Source organism: Lipotes vexillifer, unplaced genomic scaffold (genome assembly GCF_000442215.2).
Source record: "Lipotes vexillifer unplaced genomic scaffold, Lipotes_vexillifer_v1.1 scaffold299, whole genome shotgun sequence".
NCBI lineage: Eukaryota > Metazoa > Chordata > Mammalia > Artiodactyla > Lipotidae > Lipotes > Lipotes vexillifer.
Window position 1 is genome coordinate 2,959,335 of NW_006784347.1, and position 16,377 is coordinate 2,975,711.

At 37.7% G+C, this 16,377-nt stretch overlaps 1 protein-coding gene across 2 annotated transcripts in view; it reads right to left on the reverse strand.

The window, feature by feature from the left end:
• The window catches only part of BPTF (bromodomain PHD finger transcription factor), a 131,735-nt gene that overhangs the window by 43,183 nt on the left and 72,175 nt on the right, over nucleotides 1-16,377 (reverse strand). For both annotated transcript variants that reach the window (XM_007456785.1, XM_007456786.1), the window contains 4 exons: nucleotides 9,501-9,630; nucleotides 8,950-9,088; nucleotides 6,619-6,798; nucleotides 3,235-5,545 (listed from right to left, as the gene is read on the reverse strand). In XM_007456785.1, coding sequence (XP_007456847.1) covers nucleotides 3,235-5,545; nucleotides 6,619-6,798; nucleotides 8,950-9,088; nucleotides 9,501-9,630 — 2,760 coding nt within the window. The remainder of the gene's footprint in view (nucleotides 1-3,234; nucleotides 5,546-6,618; nucleotides 6,799-8,949; nucleotides 9,089-9,500; nucleotides 9,631-16,377) is intronic.

Genomic DNA, 16,377 nt, shown 5'->3' on the forward strand with positions numbered 1-16,377 from the left:
TAATTTCCTCCTCTAATAGAGGTATACAAGGTAAGTCTCAGACAATTTATATTTGAAAAGCAATGCTTTCTATTCTTAACGTTAAGTTAGAAAAGCAAACAACGTGAGAAAGAGAAAGCTCTAGCCAAAAAGTTGCTGCAACTTCTTAATTTCCCCTCTCCAGCTGTGACACCATTATTTTCTTTGTTGTGCTATCACCCTGTGAATCCTCTGACCTGGACAGAGGGTTCTTAAATTAGAGGGCAAATGTTAATCAGTGCAAGGATGTCCTGAGAGGGGGGAAAGTGTCTGTCACTTTCAGATCACACACCCTAAAGAAATGCCTAGGGAACTTTGGACTCATGGGAGAAAACAAATGAATATTTATTTGGAAAGAGAGTTGTTTCTCATTCTCTCTCTTCTTCCTCCAATCACTCCCAACAAACAACAACTTGAAAGCATCTCTATTTTACAATGGAAACAACACCAGGTGGGGAACACATCTCATGCATTAGAGCGTGTCCATTCATTTATTCATTCAAAAAATACTTGAGTTTCTTCTATGTGTTAAACTAAGTGAAAGGAGCTGGGGACACAGAAATGAATTTATAATGTCTTCCTGCATCCTCAGGAGCTGTAACAGAGGAAAGCACAAGGGAGTGGTACCTGATTGGGCCCAGGGATGGGGATGAGAGCTTTGCTGGAGTCTCAGAGGACAAGGGTGAGGGGGCGGCTGACCAAAGGCAAGGGGGCACACAGGTGCTGAGGAGGAAGGTGTGCAAAAGCACACACTTCTTCCTGAAAACCACATCCGGTGTACTTTGGCTGGAGGGAAGGGGTGTGAAGGTGCAGCGAGAGATGAAGCTGGCACGAGAGAAGGCAGAAGCCAAAATGTGCTGCACCAAATGGAAGGATTAAAGAGCATCAGCGGCCATCTATAAGGAGATCTCTGAAATGTAGCCAGTTTTGCATGGGTTATAAAGGGGAGTATTTCTCATAGACGTGGTGGACAGGTGACAAACGCTTTCCCCTTCCCAGCCCTGTGGTGGTTAACACATCCTCTTTAAATGCCTCCTCAGCTCAGTCAGAACATTCACAGGATAGATCTGCATTTTAGGAGGATCCTTCTGACAGCACCATGGAGAAAACTACTGGTTCAAAGTGATCATGAAACACAGAATCAGGGCCTGGGGAAAAGGGAGTAAGGGAATGGAGGGAAAAAGAGGCCCTAATGAGTCAATGAGACAAGTTTCACTTTTTCAATACTGCTCAGCCTTAAAGTTAAATTTAATAAAGACCAAACATGCGCCTTTGGCATTCTTAGCACCTACTCTAAGCATCAGACATATTTTACTCAAGTGTGAGTAGAAAAATGCATTTCACATGCATGGTTTTTATAGCGATACATTTTTAAAAAATGCATTCTAAAGTCAAGAATAATTTACATTTTTACCCATGCCTCCGTTAGATAGAAGGGATTATGTTTCTCTCAACTTCAGCAAATTAAGACGTTAGCATATATCTGAAGGCAGTATCTGTTTAAAACATACAGGAAGGTACCTCCTTCCATTAAAAAATGAGAAATTAACTAAACAGATAAAAACTGTGCCCCCAGTGCATATTAAAACATAACAATACAAGGTTTCTGAAACCCAGCCGTGCAGAAAAGGGCCCTGGGCAACACGTGAACAGAACTGGTTCAGAGAAAAGTGCTTCGCAGTCAAGCCTACCTTCCATTTACAGAATAGAAAAGAGCAGAAAGGTCGGCCTCCACAACTGCCAGGTCACTTTAATTAAAGTATTTGTACATAGTAACTTTTCCAGTGGGAAAGAAGTTACCTGCAGGACAGTCAAGGATACATTTTGGGACCGCTCTCAATGAAGAAAGCAGAAAAGTGCAGAGTAATCCTACAAATCCATGAACTGTAATGAAGAGTTCCTTGATTCCCTGCAGGATTCTGCAAATCCTTCATTGCAGGCCCTGCAGAGAAATTGTACTTTTCAGCTGTCTCTATTGAATGTGTAATGGAGTGATGATATTTTAATTCAAATCAAAAGATGAGTTATTAAAAACTTGGTCAAACCAACTATGACTGGTCATATTAATTAATTCCTTTATAGAGAGTACTCATTTACAGTTTTTTTTTAATACTAGCTAATTGTAATATAAAGAAAACAAGAAAAGTATGATTTCAACTTAAAGGAACCATACTAAAGACACACAGAAATGAAGCCTAAAGTGAAATGGAGTCTGCTCAGGAACCTGCTGACATCATGAACTTGAGGATCCTAGCGAAATCTCACTGCAAACAAGACCGTTCCTAGTTTCTGAGCATGTCCCACAGAACTCTTATGTTTTCAATGTTCATGTTCCATCCTTTTCAATTTTAAGGGTGAAAAGATAAAAAGACAAGGACATGGAAAAGCACAAAGCAAGGACAAATACGTGAAATGTGATATAGAAGATGAAGTACTGGACTGGGATTTAGGAAAACCAGGCACTATTCCTAACTCAGTCCCTCTGGGACCAGAGGCAAATTATTATGCATCTAAAAAAGATACGAATTTCTAAGATCCTTTCCCAATTTAAAACTACATGATCTTACAACTGCCAACTCTACGTACTTATAATTTATCCCCAAAGCTTAATGCCCAGAAAATTTTAAATTAAGACTATTTCTGGGTTTAAAGAAACTCCCTAAGGAATCTCAGACTACCTTTTCTCACATAAATAACAGAGAACTCCAAAACAAATGCCTATCATGCAAACAAATTACATTAAGAAGATTTCTACATTATGATGAACCTTGTGTGATTTACAGGCACGTTTCCTATGTCTCATGTTTTTATGAATTACCTAATAGAAATAAAATACAAACATTCCAGAAAGTTGGTGATTATCCAATTCTGTGATTATCTCACTCCCAAAGCAAACACATGGCAATAACTTGGGAGCTTAGACCACGAAAACAACTATGTTTGACACATTTCTTTTGTCTTGTGAAAAGTGAAGCTGAATTTCATTTTAAAGGATTCCCTTACATTTTCAGTCTTTAAGCATTTTCCCCTAAGTAAACTTTAGTACCCACCAGCTGACCGAGCTAAAACCTCTCTGTATCTTACTTCCATTACTAACTTTGACCATCAAATATATATTTCCCTGTCTTATTTCTGTTATCTCATAAATGAGATATTTTTATTAGATAATTCTTTAAAAACTTTCTCCCTCCCCCAAATGCATTTTAAAGTACATACCTCCAAGTGATACCAAAGGTTGGTCTAGGAGAAGGATATGGCCATATATCCAAGGCAGGTTTTGCATTGTAATTAAAATAAGGGACTTCTCGGATTCCTCCTTTTCTGGCCAATTTTTTTAGGTCATCATTGGGCAAAACAAATATGCTCTTCTTGCTGCTCTTGGTGATGAACTTTCTGTACGACGGCAGAGCTGTACCTGAACGAGCCTTCTTGGGTCTTGAAAACTTCATGAGTTTCACTTTGTCTCTTGTGGAATATTCTTTGCTCACGGTCATAGATGTTACCAGAGTGCCTCCTGCGGTGGTCAGTGAGTCTGTCACTGTCGTGGTGACCACAGTTTTGCTCTGCTCCTTCACAGAGATTATGTCCACACTGCTGCCTGTGGAGGGCGTGGAAAGCTTTGTTACTGTTGTAGTGGTGGTTGTGACAGTGGACTTGGCACAGTTTTCTGTGGAAGAGACCACAGTCTGCTTATCAACTTTTGCTACCTTAATTACGGTTTTTGATTCTGTGGCTACTGTGGACGTCATGGTGGTGACTTCTGTGATGATTGTTTTTCTTTTAGACTCTCCATTGACATTTTCATCTTTGTTGGTGGGCGGGCCATTTTCATCAATAAAATCATTACTGAAGTTAGAGTCCTCTCCAGAAGTAACAGGAGACGAAGTAACTTTCTTAACTTCGCAGGTTTCAATTTCCATATCTTCTTCCTGATTGGCTGAACTGCTTTCTGGACAAGATGGCAGAGGCGTGGTAGCTTGGGTACCCTCAGACTCTTTGGTTGACGGCAGGGTCTCTAGGCGATCTTGGTAGTCACCTTCAGTATCCGAAGACCTCAGTAAACATGATTTTGTTTCCAAGTTGTTTTTTTCATTAAAATCTTCCATGATAACATCACCATTCATGAATGGCTTTACAGCAGATTCTTTAACAGTTAAAGACTTAATATCGTTTTCAGGAATTATTTTATTTATATTATTAACCTTTGGTTCAATGTCACAACTTCCTACTTTACTCTCAGAAATGTCTTTCAAGCATTCACCTTTCAAATATATATTAGGTTTATTATCTTTTCCATTTATTTGAAAGGTACTTGCTTTCTGTCCTTTCTTTTCAGACTCTCGGTTTTCATTATTCTTTTTGTCAGTGACACTTTTCAGATTGATTTGATCGATACATTTATTAAGTGGTCTCTCCTCTAATTTCTGATCTTGACTTGTTTTTTTACCATTTGCTTCATTTACCTTAGCCTGCAGCCTGTCGCCACAGTTTCCAGTGGTCTTATCTGAAACAAACTCATGTTTCAATGGTTCTAAGCCTTCACTACCTTGTTCTTGAGTTATTAACTGTTCAGAAATACTTTCATTGCTATTCTGAACAATCATATCTTCTTCACTGCTGTCTTGAATAGACATAGTATCAGAACTATTTTCCAAAGTGCTATTATATTCAGAATCACATCCCAATTTTCCTTCAAAGTCTATTGCTTTTGACAGAGATGGGATATCTCTCTCATCAGTACTTTTAGGTACTGATGGAAGTAAAGGGCTCTGGGAAGGAGACACAATGGTGTCATTATCTTCCTGCATGAGTGGTTTTTTATTCTTATAGATCAAAGTACCAATTTCATCTGCACTGGCTAGTTTAGCGTCATCAATGAGAAAATCACTTCCTTTTGTTTTAATCTTACTGGGTTCCTGGCCTTTACTGGCAGGGTCAGAGAGACTCGCATTTATGTCATTTCGAACAGAATTTTGTTTCTGACGGTTTGTCTCTGAGCTCTGAATGGAGGCATCATCTAGCATTTGATCTTTTGAATAAAGTTTGTTTGTTGTATGATCAGGATCACTGATTCCAAGAACCGAGGAATCATTTTGTGAACATCCCCGAATCAAGTCTTCAGATTTATCGTTACTTGCATTAGGGCTCTGTTCTTGTGTAAGCAAGTCACTTTGACACCCTTCTTTTACTTTTGTTATTACTGGTGATTCAGACAGACTTTTCGAAGAACTTGTGCAGGTCTTTCCTATACCCTTAATTCCACCCTCCAACTTCATTTTCTCGTGGCGTTGTTTTTCTTCCAGTGTAAACTGTTTAATTCTCCTTTCAAGAAGTCCATCTAGTTTGGATGATTTGATTTTCTTTTTATAACTAGTCCTTAGATGAAAACCCTCACTGACATTGACCACATCTACTTGAGAACTTTCCTGACAATTTATATGTGACTCTGTTTTCACATCATCATCTATTTCCATCGGTTCTTCCTTAAAGGATTTATCATTGTCAGAGTCTAAAACTTCTTTTACATCTGTGAAACAAAGACATTTATATAAATGTAATTTTTAGTCTGAAATGTGGAATTCATGATAATATTTTCACTTCAAAAAGTACCATTTTTCTGATTTTTACTCAAAACCTTAACTATAAATAGCTATATATTTAAAAGTTCCAGATATGATTAAAATAGGTCAATGGAGAGGGCTAAACTTTATAAAAGGTTAAAAAACACATACATTCCAAATATTTAAATATTCTGATTCCTAGTATCTAAAAATGATGGAATGCCACAAGGAAAAATAACTTAGTATGTGATAGCTATTGCATATAGCAGTACCTTCACATAAGATTTTGTGAAGAGTATTTTATGGTTATAAAACATATTAAGCCTCATGCATTATCTAACTTATCTAGTTTTTAAAAAAACAACTTTTCACAAAAGTCAATGTAAGTTCCTCAAAAGGCTGAACATAGAGTTATCTCTTGATCCAGCAATTCCACCCCTATGTATTTACCCAAGAGAAATGAAAACATATGTCCATATAAAAACTTGTATATGAATGTTCATATTTCCATTATTCTTAAGAGCCAAAAAGAAACCACCCAAATGTCCACCATGAATGGATAAACACAACATGACGTATCCATACAACAGAATATCATTTGTAAATAAAAAGGAATGAAGTACTGATACATGCTACAACATGGATGAACTTTGAAAACACGCTAAGCGAAAGAAGCCAGACACAAAGGACCACATACTACCTGATTCCATTTATATGGAATGTCCAAAACAGGCAAATCCATAGAGACAGAAAGTAGACGGGGATTTAGGGAGGACTGACTGCTAGTGGGTATGAGGTTTCTTTTTGGGGTGATGAAAAATGTTCTAAAATGGAGTATGGTGATAGATAAACAACTCTGTGAATATAGTAAAAACTACTGAATTGTACACTGTAAGTGGGTGAGTTATATGGCATATGAATCATGTTTCAATAATGCTATTATCAAAAAGAGACAGTGCAGTACCTTTGCTGCTGTGCGAACTAGATCCAGTGCTTTCTTATCACCCCCAGGCTGCCCTCCACACTTTTCTCTCCTTACCTTGGTCCTTCTTCTCAGTAACCTTTGAAATGTCCATGTCACTTTGGTCTGCTCCTTTTGTAGTATCTGAATCTTTTACCTCGCCTTTCTCAGAATCAGACTCTGTTTTTATTTTTTTTGGACTTCGTGGATTTTTTCTTCTATCTGATTCATCCATATTTTCATCCATATTACTTTTAGCTAAAAAAAACCCCAAGTATATAGTTATAATTACAAGTATGTCAAATATTAGCAATTTACTTTAATACACCTAGTTTAGTGGAAATTATCAAGTATATTCCAGCAATTTATACTTTTTTTTTATCCAAAACACCCAAAATACAGAAGTTGAAGCTATTACATTCTTTCTTATATGCTCAGCTGACCTAAAGCATAGAAGTAATGACTACAGCTTAGATGTACTTCAGAAGCCTTCAAATATGAGACTATTTCAACCTGTTCACTGACTTCAGGAAGTCTGTATCAGTGGTTTCTAACATACTTTGTATTACAGAACCATATTAGAATTGGGTAAATGCTATGATCCCCTACCCAGAAAAAAAGTACATACACAAACTTTTGTAATAAATTTCAATGGATTCTTGAATACATTTGAAGTTTATCTACAGAATCCAAGTTAAGAATAGTTAAGTCTGTATCACAGAAAAGAGAAATAACCAAATGCAATGTGTAGCCTTGTTTGGACCTGATTTACTACTGGTTTCTTCCCTGCTACCAAATGGGTGGAAAAGACTCAAAAGATGCTCCAAGACCAACTTGGTACCTGCTAGATAAAGGCCAAGCATTTGGACAATAGAAAACCCCATGCTAAGGAAAGTGGATACAAAATAAATTTGCAAAAGCCTAAATATTTTGCATATTGATAACCTGGATTTTATTACATAGGTCAAACACAATTAAAGAAAAGCTCTCTATAATTCTTTCTAAGTGCTACACAGGTAACTGGAACAATGAAATAGTAATAAGAATTATAACAATCTTTTAGAATTTATTATAATGGACATTTAGCTTGAATATAATCAGATAATGTAAATGAATATTGCATATTTCTATGTAGCAAATAGAAACAGTTATTGAACATCTGCTATATGCAAGACACTCCTAGTCCCTATAAAATAAATTCCAGTGAGCTCTATAAAATACATGTTTTTTTCTGTTAAAAGGTAATTCAGTGACAACTTTCCCACATTAACAGTTTCAAAAATCTACTGGTTCAGATTTCATGAGAACCATTCACAAGGAAGCCAAATCAGTTAGCTAGGTGTGTACATAGCACTTATTTGGCACTACAGCATGGGCTTCACAGGAAAGACCATATCACACCACAAATTAGCAAATACGCTGCAGAGTGAACAGAACTGCTTTTGAAAATTGCTTAGATAACAAAGGAGAGACAACATGGTAGAGTGCAAAAAGGGCAACGGAAGCACTATCTGTGTGACCTTCAGTATGGCACTTAACATCTTCATGAAATAATTTGTTTATGTAACATGAGTTTCAAAATATTTACCTCCTAAAAGGGCAGTTCACCTCTAGAGTTCTGTGATTCTAAACACTAAAGTTGGGACTTCCCAGGTGGCAGAGTGGTTAAGAATCCGCCTGCCAATGCAGGGGACACAGGTTCGAGCCCTGGTCCGGGAAGATCCCACAGGCTGCAGAACAACTACGCCCGTGCACCACAACTACTGAGGTTGTGCTCTAGAGCCCACAAGCCACAACTACTGAGCCTGCGAGCCGCAACTACTGAAGCCCGCACGCCTACAGCCCGTGCTCCACAACAAGAGAAGCCACCACAATGAGAAGCCCACACACCGCAACAAAGAGTAGCCCCCACTCGCCACAACTAGAGAAAGCTCAGGTGCAGCAACGAAGACCAAACGCAGCCAAAAAATAAATTAATAAAGTCATTAGCCAGTTGCATAAACTGAGTTACTATCTCCTTTATGTGATAGTGTTATGGAAGCCTCTATCGCTTTCTTTCTGGTTTTGTTAAACGTTACAGTGCTGAGGTCACCAGACTGTGTTTCCTCAAGAAGTCAGGCGGTACTGAATTTAAGATTTTAGAAAAACAGTTAGGTAGCTGAGGCCTTCTTTCTTTTAACAAGTTCTATTCTATCATCTTTGTAAGCTAAAATCCTAGATATCAAAATCCCATGAATAAAGGTAATTTTAAAAACTTTAGTTTATAATTATTAAACTACATTAGTAATTTTGCATTCTAGTAAGAAGTGCAGAAAAACACTTTCATCCAAAATATAGTCAATGTAATACAAATTTATAAGAATACAAATCAGAAACAATTATGCAGGAAAAACAGCTTAAATTACTTACTTTCTTCTAATGACTTTCTGTAATTCACATTAGTATTGCCTGGCAATTTAGGAACAAACCTATAAACATGAGTTTTACTAATCCAGCTCCAACCACCATATCCTGTTACTCTGTATTCCTCTCCTTTTTGTTTCCAAACCTGGTGTAAGTGAAAACATGCTGATTAAACAAGAATGAGAATGTTTTATAAAGCACGTGTGGTTTTGCACATTTTTACTAAATAAAATCAATGGTCAGGCAAATTAATCTACCAGTCCATTTTATTTTCACTGAGAATCAAAGATTTATGAAGAAACTTAATATTCCTTTCTAATATGAAAAATATAAAACAATTTTACATTTATAACAATTTCTACAAATTGGTCTAATGACTCACCTATATTCTACTAACATAAACCTATGCTTATAAAATTGCCAGAAAGAATTACTTCATTCCGACTACGTTAATTAAAAGTGTGTCAAAAGTAAACAAAAATTACTAAGTATTCAAAACTGCAGAATCAAAGTCTCAGAAACGGCTAACACAATTTAAAAGATCATACCAAAATTACCTGATGTTTAACTGGAAACGTATATTTTACCCATGTAGCTTGTTGCATTGTTTCTTCCTCTTCTTGTTTTTTCTCTTTTTTTTTGACTTTCTCCTTTTCTTCTCTTTCAATTGATGTCATTCTATGTAACCTAAGAATATATGGATAGAAAGACAGAATTACACTCAACTATAAAATATAAACAAAAAAAGATAAAAATATAGTACTGAAAATTAGGAAGACAAAAACAAAGAATGGTTAGCTATAATCCCACAGCCCAGAAAACCCAGACTCATAAAAATAAGCAGATGTACAATTCTCTAATAGGAAAAAAATCAAATAGTACAAAAAGGAAAAAAAAAAAAGAACATGCTATCCTTCTCATATGCCTCTCCATAAGAAATATACTCACTTATGACTTATTTATGCATACATCAATGCTGTAATATAATATCCTTTTTGTGTAATTATAAATACTGTTACACAGTCTTTAATCAATGAAAAACTGCACTAGATCTTTCCATACCAGAAGACACATATCTTCTTTCCTTCCCCCAAAAAGACCAACAAATCCCAAAACTCTTATTTTATCAACCAATATTCCAATTTCTACTACTACTTGGGATTTTTAAGTCTTCAGAGGGTCCACTAACATAGAACTCAGGTTTCCTACAACCACAGTGAAAGGGACCCACAGGGCTCCTGCTTCTGGATGACAGGAAGGGTTGGGCAGGAAGGACCACATGGACTGGGCACTAATCATTAGGCCTAGGGCACAGATCACACTCTTTTTCCAGGTAAGAAAATAGATATCACTGCACCTACCAGTAAGGAGATGGGCAGGTCTCTGGTGAGGTTCTACTTTAAGGTGATTAGATTTTCATGAATGGGAATATTTCCCATAATGAAGAACATTAACCAAAATCTACAAAGAAAGGAGCTCCGGTCTCTAAGAGTCCTAGTGGTAGAAGAATTGCTTTTATCATACCCTACCCAGACGTAGCCAATTTCAAATGCACAGCTATGTGAAAAGAATAAAGAGATGTTTTGTTAACTTGGGGGAGCAGAAGAAAGATGTGAGAGGGGATTTAATTCTTTTCACCTCTGTCCCTCCACCAAAAACTTCCTATTTATCTATCTCCACTTTGAATAAAGTTTTGTGTCCTTGTGATTACAGCACCCTAGAATCTAGTGTCCCCCAGGCCAAGAGCTCATGCCTGTTAACTGCACACAACTAGTATAGCAAAGATTCATCTCTCAGTACTGATGGGAGAGGAAAGGGAGTGGATTCTCACTGGGGACTAATTTAGTCTCAGATACCATAATTTGCAACCAGGGAGTGGGGAAAACGCTGGAGGCACAACATAGTGGATAACCTGCCAGCCTCAGCTCTCCAGAGTAAAGTAGTAGTGACTGAGCTACGACCAAGTAGTATTTCTCAACAGGGTTTTTGTGGGTTCAGCTTTAAACACCTACAAAAGGCCAGGTCTGGCACAGCAACTGAGCCATCTTCACAGATGGTGGCCAGGAATGGAACACTGTCTGGGGAGAACACCAGTACAGTGACACTCTGGGAACGCACGGCTAAGCTGGGCGCTCAGCTTGTGCTCTTGGTGTTCACGTGGCGAACAGGTCCATCTTCATCATCAAAGACAAAGGCTTCACTGCTGACGCCAGGCCAGTGAGGTAGTATTGTAGCTAAACTGTGAGGTCCGCTCTCCCAGAATAGATTCTACTGTTCTCACTACCTCCAACACAATCCTTATGGGAAAAGGCAGCAGGGAAGGTGAGCTCTGCAGGGGTTCAATTCCATTTAGTTGGGCAGAAATCTTGGCTACTGCTGGCAGCCTGACGCTGGTACTACGAGCCTCCAGACACCACTCCATACTGGCGGGTGCACTGGGGGCAGGGGCTCCCTCCACACATCCTCGGTTCAGAGAGCCGGGCCAGGAGTGTGGACTGAGCCTCAACTCTGTTCCCCACCTCCACGGGGTTTTGTTGTGTTTCTCTTCCTATTACAAACAAAGCTACAGGAAACCATGTTTTACGTGTTTCTTAGCAAACTTGAGGAATATCCCTTTATGTTTCCCACTGGTAGAATGGCTGAGTCCAAAGAGTATTATATTTAAAGTGCTGACAGATGGTGCCCAATTGCTCTTCAGATCTGTACGCTTCACACTGCCATCAATTATAAAGCAACCCTGCTTTCCCGCACCTTCACTCAAGTTGGTCCCAAACTTCTAAATTACCAGCCCAACTGAGAGAGAAGAAATACTATCCCACTGCTTTTATTTACATTTCTTTAATTATGAGAGAAGTAACCACTTTTTTATGTCTACTGGCCTTTTATATTTATTTTTCTGCCAAGTGCCTGTTCAAATCCTGTGTCTTATCTGTAATGGGCTTTTCATTTATAAAAGGTCTTTTTCATTTATAAAAGGAAAGTTTCCATTTGTGGTGCACATATTTTTCCTCAGTGTGTCATCTGTCTTTTGGATTTGATTATAATATTTTTCCACTCAGAATTTTAAATACATATATCCACTTTTTTCATCTATGGCATCTGGGTTTTATATCTGTTTGAAAAGAAAGTATCACAACAGAAACATAAATTAATCCGCGCGCTCTTAAGCTTTTTGTCATAGTTTTTAACAATATATTGGGTATTTTTCAATCATTTGTCTCAATGTTTTTGCTGAGGCAGGAATCTGGGTGATATTTTCCCCAAACACGCCCTCCTTTCCTTCTCTGACAGGCAAAGCTCTCACAGTGGATTCCCACATGTGTTTAGGTCTATTTCTGGATTCTCTGTTTGATTCCACTGCTCTCCTTCTTCTGTAGTACAAATTATTCTGATTATCATAGCTTCCAGATACATTCTAAATATCTATTCCCTTTTTTCGTAATACCTACTTCCCTTTTCTTACACATTTTCTAGAGGAAATATTAGTATCATTTTGGTCATGCCTCCCTCTCCCTCCAGGAAGAAAACTCCTATTCACAATGCAAATGACCAGGGATTGAACCCACGGTGGAAGTGCAAAGTCCTAACTACTGGACTGCCAAGGAAGTCCCAAAGTACCCTTTATATCCTTAGTAAAGTTTTAACGATTTCTTTACATGCTCCTAAATATTTATTAAATATATTCCTGGTTTGAGGTGTTTTGTCGTTGCTGGATGTTTTCTTCATTGTAACTTTTAAAAATATGTAAACTGTAACCAAGTTAAGAAACAGAACCTTATCAATAACCACTACATCCAAAACTAGTGTGTCCCACCCCCAGGCAGCCACTATCCTGACTTTTGTGTTATCATTCCCTTGCTTTTCTTTATAGTTTTACCACCACCTATGTGTGTATCCCAAACAATATAAAGTTTGGCTTTTGAAAACTCAACAAGAAGAAAACTAGTTGCATGAGCAAGAACAATATTGTCACTATTAAAAGAAGGTTCCCAGGAAAAAATGAATTTGTCTCCAGGTCACCTTTCACAAGTTAAGAGCCTCTTGTGGTGCAATCAGAGGGCGCAGTCATAAGCAAAGCCTAGAAGACAGTGCGCTCACCACACTCAGGGTACCTGGCATGTGTAAACAGGTGCACTGCAGAGACAGAATCATGCATTGCTCTGCTCTTCCTGCTTTTGTGCCTTTTCAGGATTCTATGGCGTGCCTGGTGAAAATTCTCAGTTCTCCCCCACTGACTTGGGATTTGGCTTTCCTGGGTAGGGTACCACTCATCCTCTGGCAAGACTGCTTGCAGTTTTACTGGTGCTGTCTTCTCCGTTGTTCCCCTTGTCCCTGTGGGTTTATGCTTTGAAAAAATCCCTTTGCCATAGTTTTGGTGGAGTTCAGTGGGGAGCAAAATTAGATGTGCTCATTCAGTTTGTTATTTTAACTCAGAACTCCCGCTTTTCTTCATGGTTACTATCTGCATAGATAAAACCGACTGTTCAGTATGGGGGTCACCTTAATTAATTTTCATATTGTTTTATAGTTTTTCAGTCAATTAAGTATATAATGAGATCAACTATACATAACTGTCCCTACATTTACCTATTTACGTTTTATTTCTCTCAGTAAATTGCATTAATACTTTTAAGAAAAGTTAAAAGATAACAGCAACAGTGGGGATCTCTGTTTTGTTCCACCTAAATGTTAATGGGAATACTTCAAGGGTTTCATCAAAAAACAAGACGGTTTGGTTTGAAACACATCTTTACGAAAAAGGGGAGGGGGCATTCATCTATTTCTACTTACCCAAGTTTTTTTTATAAACCAAGAATTAATAATGAACTTATATCTTCTTAATAAACAAATACCTTCTTGACATCTAATGAGAAAATCAAAGTTTTCTTTCTTTGACTTCTTAAAATAGCAACGTATTAATAATCTCCTAAGAACAGACAAATCTTCCATACCTAGAGGAAGTCAAATTAGTCATGATTTATTATTCTTTTAATTTACTCTTGACTATATTTGCTAATGCTCTAAGATTTCTTGCATACACTTCTATTTGCTATTAATTATTAATCAATGGTAAATATTAATAAATGAGACAGGGCCATGATTTTCTATTTATCTATTTAACAAGTTTTAGAACAGTTTATTTACTAACAGAAATAATACTGAACCGGATTTCCTTCTTTTTCTATTTTATGGAACAGTTTAAATAGAATTACCTGTTTCCTAAAATTTGAAGAACTTCCTCATGAAATCATCTGGTCCTGCCCATCTCCTTACTGATGGGTGCAGTGATATCCTTCAAACTGAACCAGAAATCCTTTTCTTGCCCAAGAGTGTGGCCTCTGCTCTACTGTCCAATGATTCAGATCAGTGGAACTCTTCCTCCCCAACCCTTCCCCCACCCAAAAGGAGGAGTCCAGTGGGGCACTTTCTCTACGGATGTAGGAAGCCTGAATGCTATGTTAGTGGACTCTGTGAAGGTTTGAAATCCAAAGTATCAGTGAGACAGGTTCAGAAATATTGTTTGTTACGACCCCTTTTTCATTCTTGATATTGGTTATTTGTTCTTTATCCCCCACCCCGCCCCCCGTTCCTGATAATCTCATCAGAGGTTTGTAAATATAATAGTATCTAAGTTACACATCTGTTTTCTATTTAATCAAATATTGAAATATTTCCCATCTTTGGTTTGACTCATTGAGATGCATGCCTAGCTATTTAATTTGCAGTTTTTCTTGTTTAGTGTAAGCACTGAAGGCTACCCATTTCCCCTAGGTACTCTTTAGCTGTTTCCCACAAATTTCAATTTATGTTGTATTCTCATGAACATTCAATTCATAATGTTTTCTAGTTTCCATTATGATTTTTTGACCATTTGTTATTTATTTAGAAGCATATTTCTTAAGTGTCAAGCATATAGGCCTTACACTTCTTTAAACTTTTACCACAAATGTCTACATCCCTAAACAATACAGCATTATACTAGCATATATTCTTTTAACCTTTACATAAATAGAATCACACTACACATATTTTCAGGCGAAGAATTGTTTCACTCTGCTGTACATTTTTGAGAGTCAATCTCATTGACTCATGTTGCTCTGGTTTGCTCCTTTACTGCTGTACAGTATGCTATTAGAGAACCACACCATAATTTAAACATGCCTGATTATGGGCATTTAGGGACTGTGACCAATTTTCACCATTACAAAATATTATAAAGAACACCTTTCTACATGTGTCTTCATGTACAGATACAAGGTCTCGATAAGGTTTTTAGTTAGGAACAGGATTGTATTCTCAATATTACTATTACCAAACTGTGCTCTAAGACGGTTGTAGTATTTAGCTCTTTTATCGACAACATATCAGAATTCTCTTCCTATTATATCACACAGTTGCCAATACTCTTTAAATTTACGACAGTCCAATGGATGTGAAATAATAGCCCCTAGTTTTGGGGGTTTGGGTTTTTTTTTGAATATTTTGATTGCATTTAGGATCTGTTACTCCAAAGACACCATGAGTCTTTACACAGTAAGATCTCAAAGTCTGGCAAATATGCCTGCATTGTGAGTGGTACGTAGGGACTGAAACTGTTTTCAAACCAGCAGAATCACCTCTACAAGCCCACATTCATCCTGGAATATATTCTCAGAACTTTTTTTTTTTTTGGCCATGCCCCGTGACATGTGAGATCTTCCCTGACCAGGGGTCAAATCCATGCCCCCTGCAGTGGAAGCACAGAGTCTTAACCACTGGACTACCATGGAAGGCCCCAGCCCCTAGTTTTGTGGGGGTTTTTTTTGACATCTTTATTGGAGTAAAACTGCTTCACAATGGTGTGTTAGCTTCTGCTGTATAACAAAGTGAATCAGCTATACATATACATACATCCCTATATCTCCTCCCTCTTGCTTCTCCCTCCCACCCTCCCTATCCCACCCCTCCAGGTGGACACAAAGCACCAAGCTGATCTCCCTGTGCTATGCGGCTGTTTCCCACTAGCTATCTGTTTTACATTTAGTAGTGTATATATGTCCATGCCACTCTCTCACTTCGTCCCTGTATCCTCAAGTCCATTCTCTACGTCTGTGTCTTTATTCCTGTCCTGCCACTAGGTTCTTCAGAACCTTTTTTTTTTTTTAATTCCATATACATGTGTTAGCATACGGTATTTGTTTTTCTCCTTCTGACTTATTTCACGCTGTATGACAGTCTCTAGGTTCATCCACCTCACTACAAATAACACAATTTCGTTTCTTTTTATGGCTGAGTAATATTCCATTGTATATATGTGCCACATCTTTATCCATTCATCTGTCAATGGATGCTTAGATTGCTTCCATGTCCTGGCTATTGTAAACAGAGCTGTAATGAACACTGTGGTACATGACTCTTTTTGAATTATGGTTTTCTCAGGGTATAGGCCCAGTA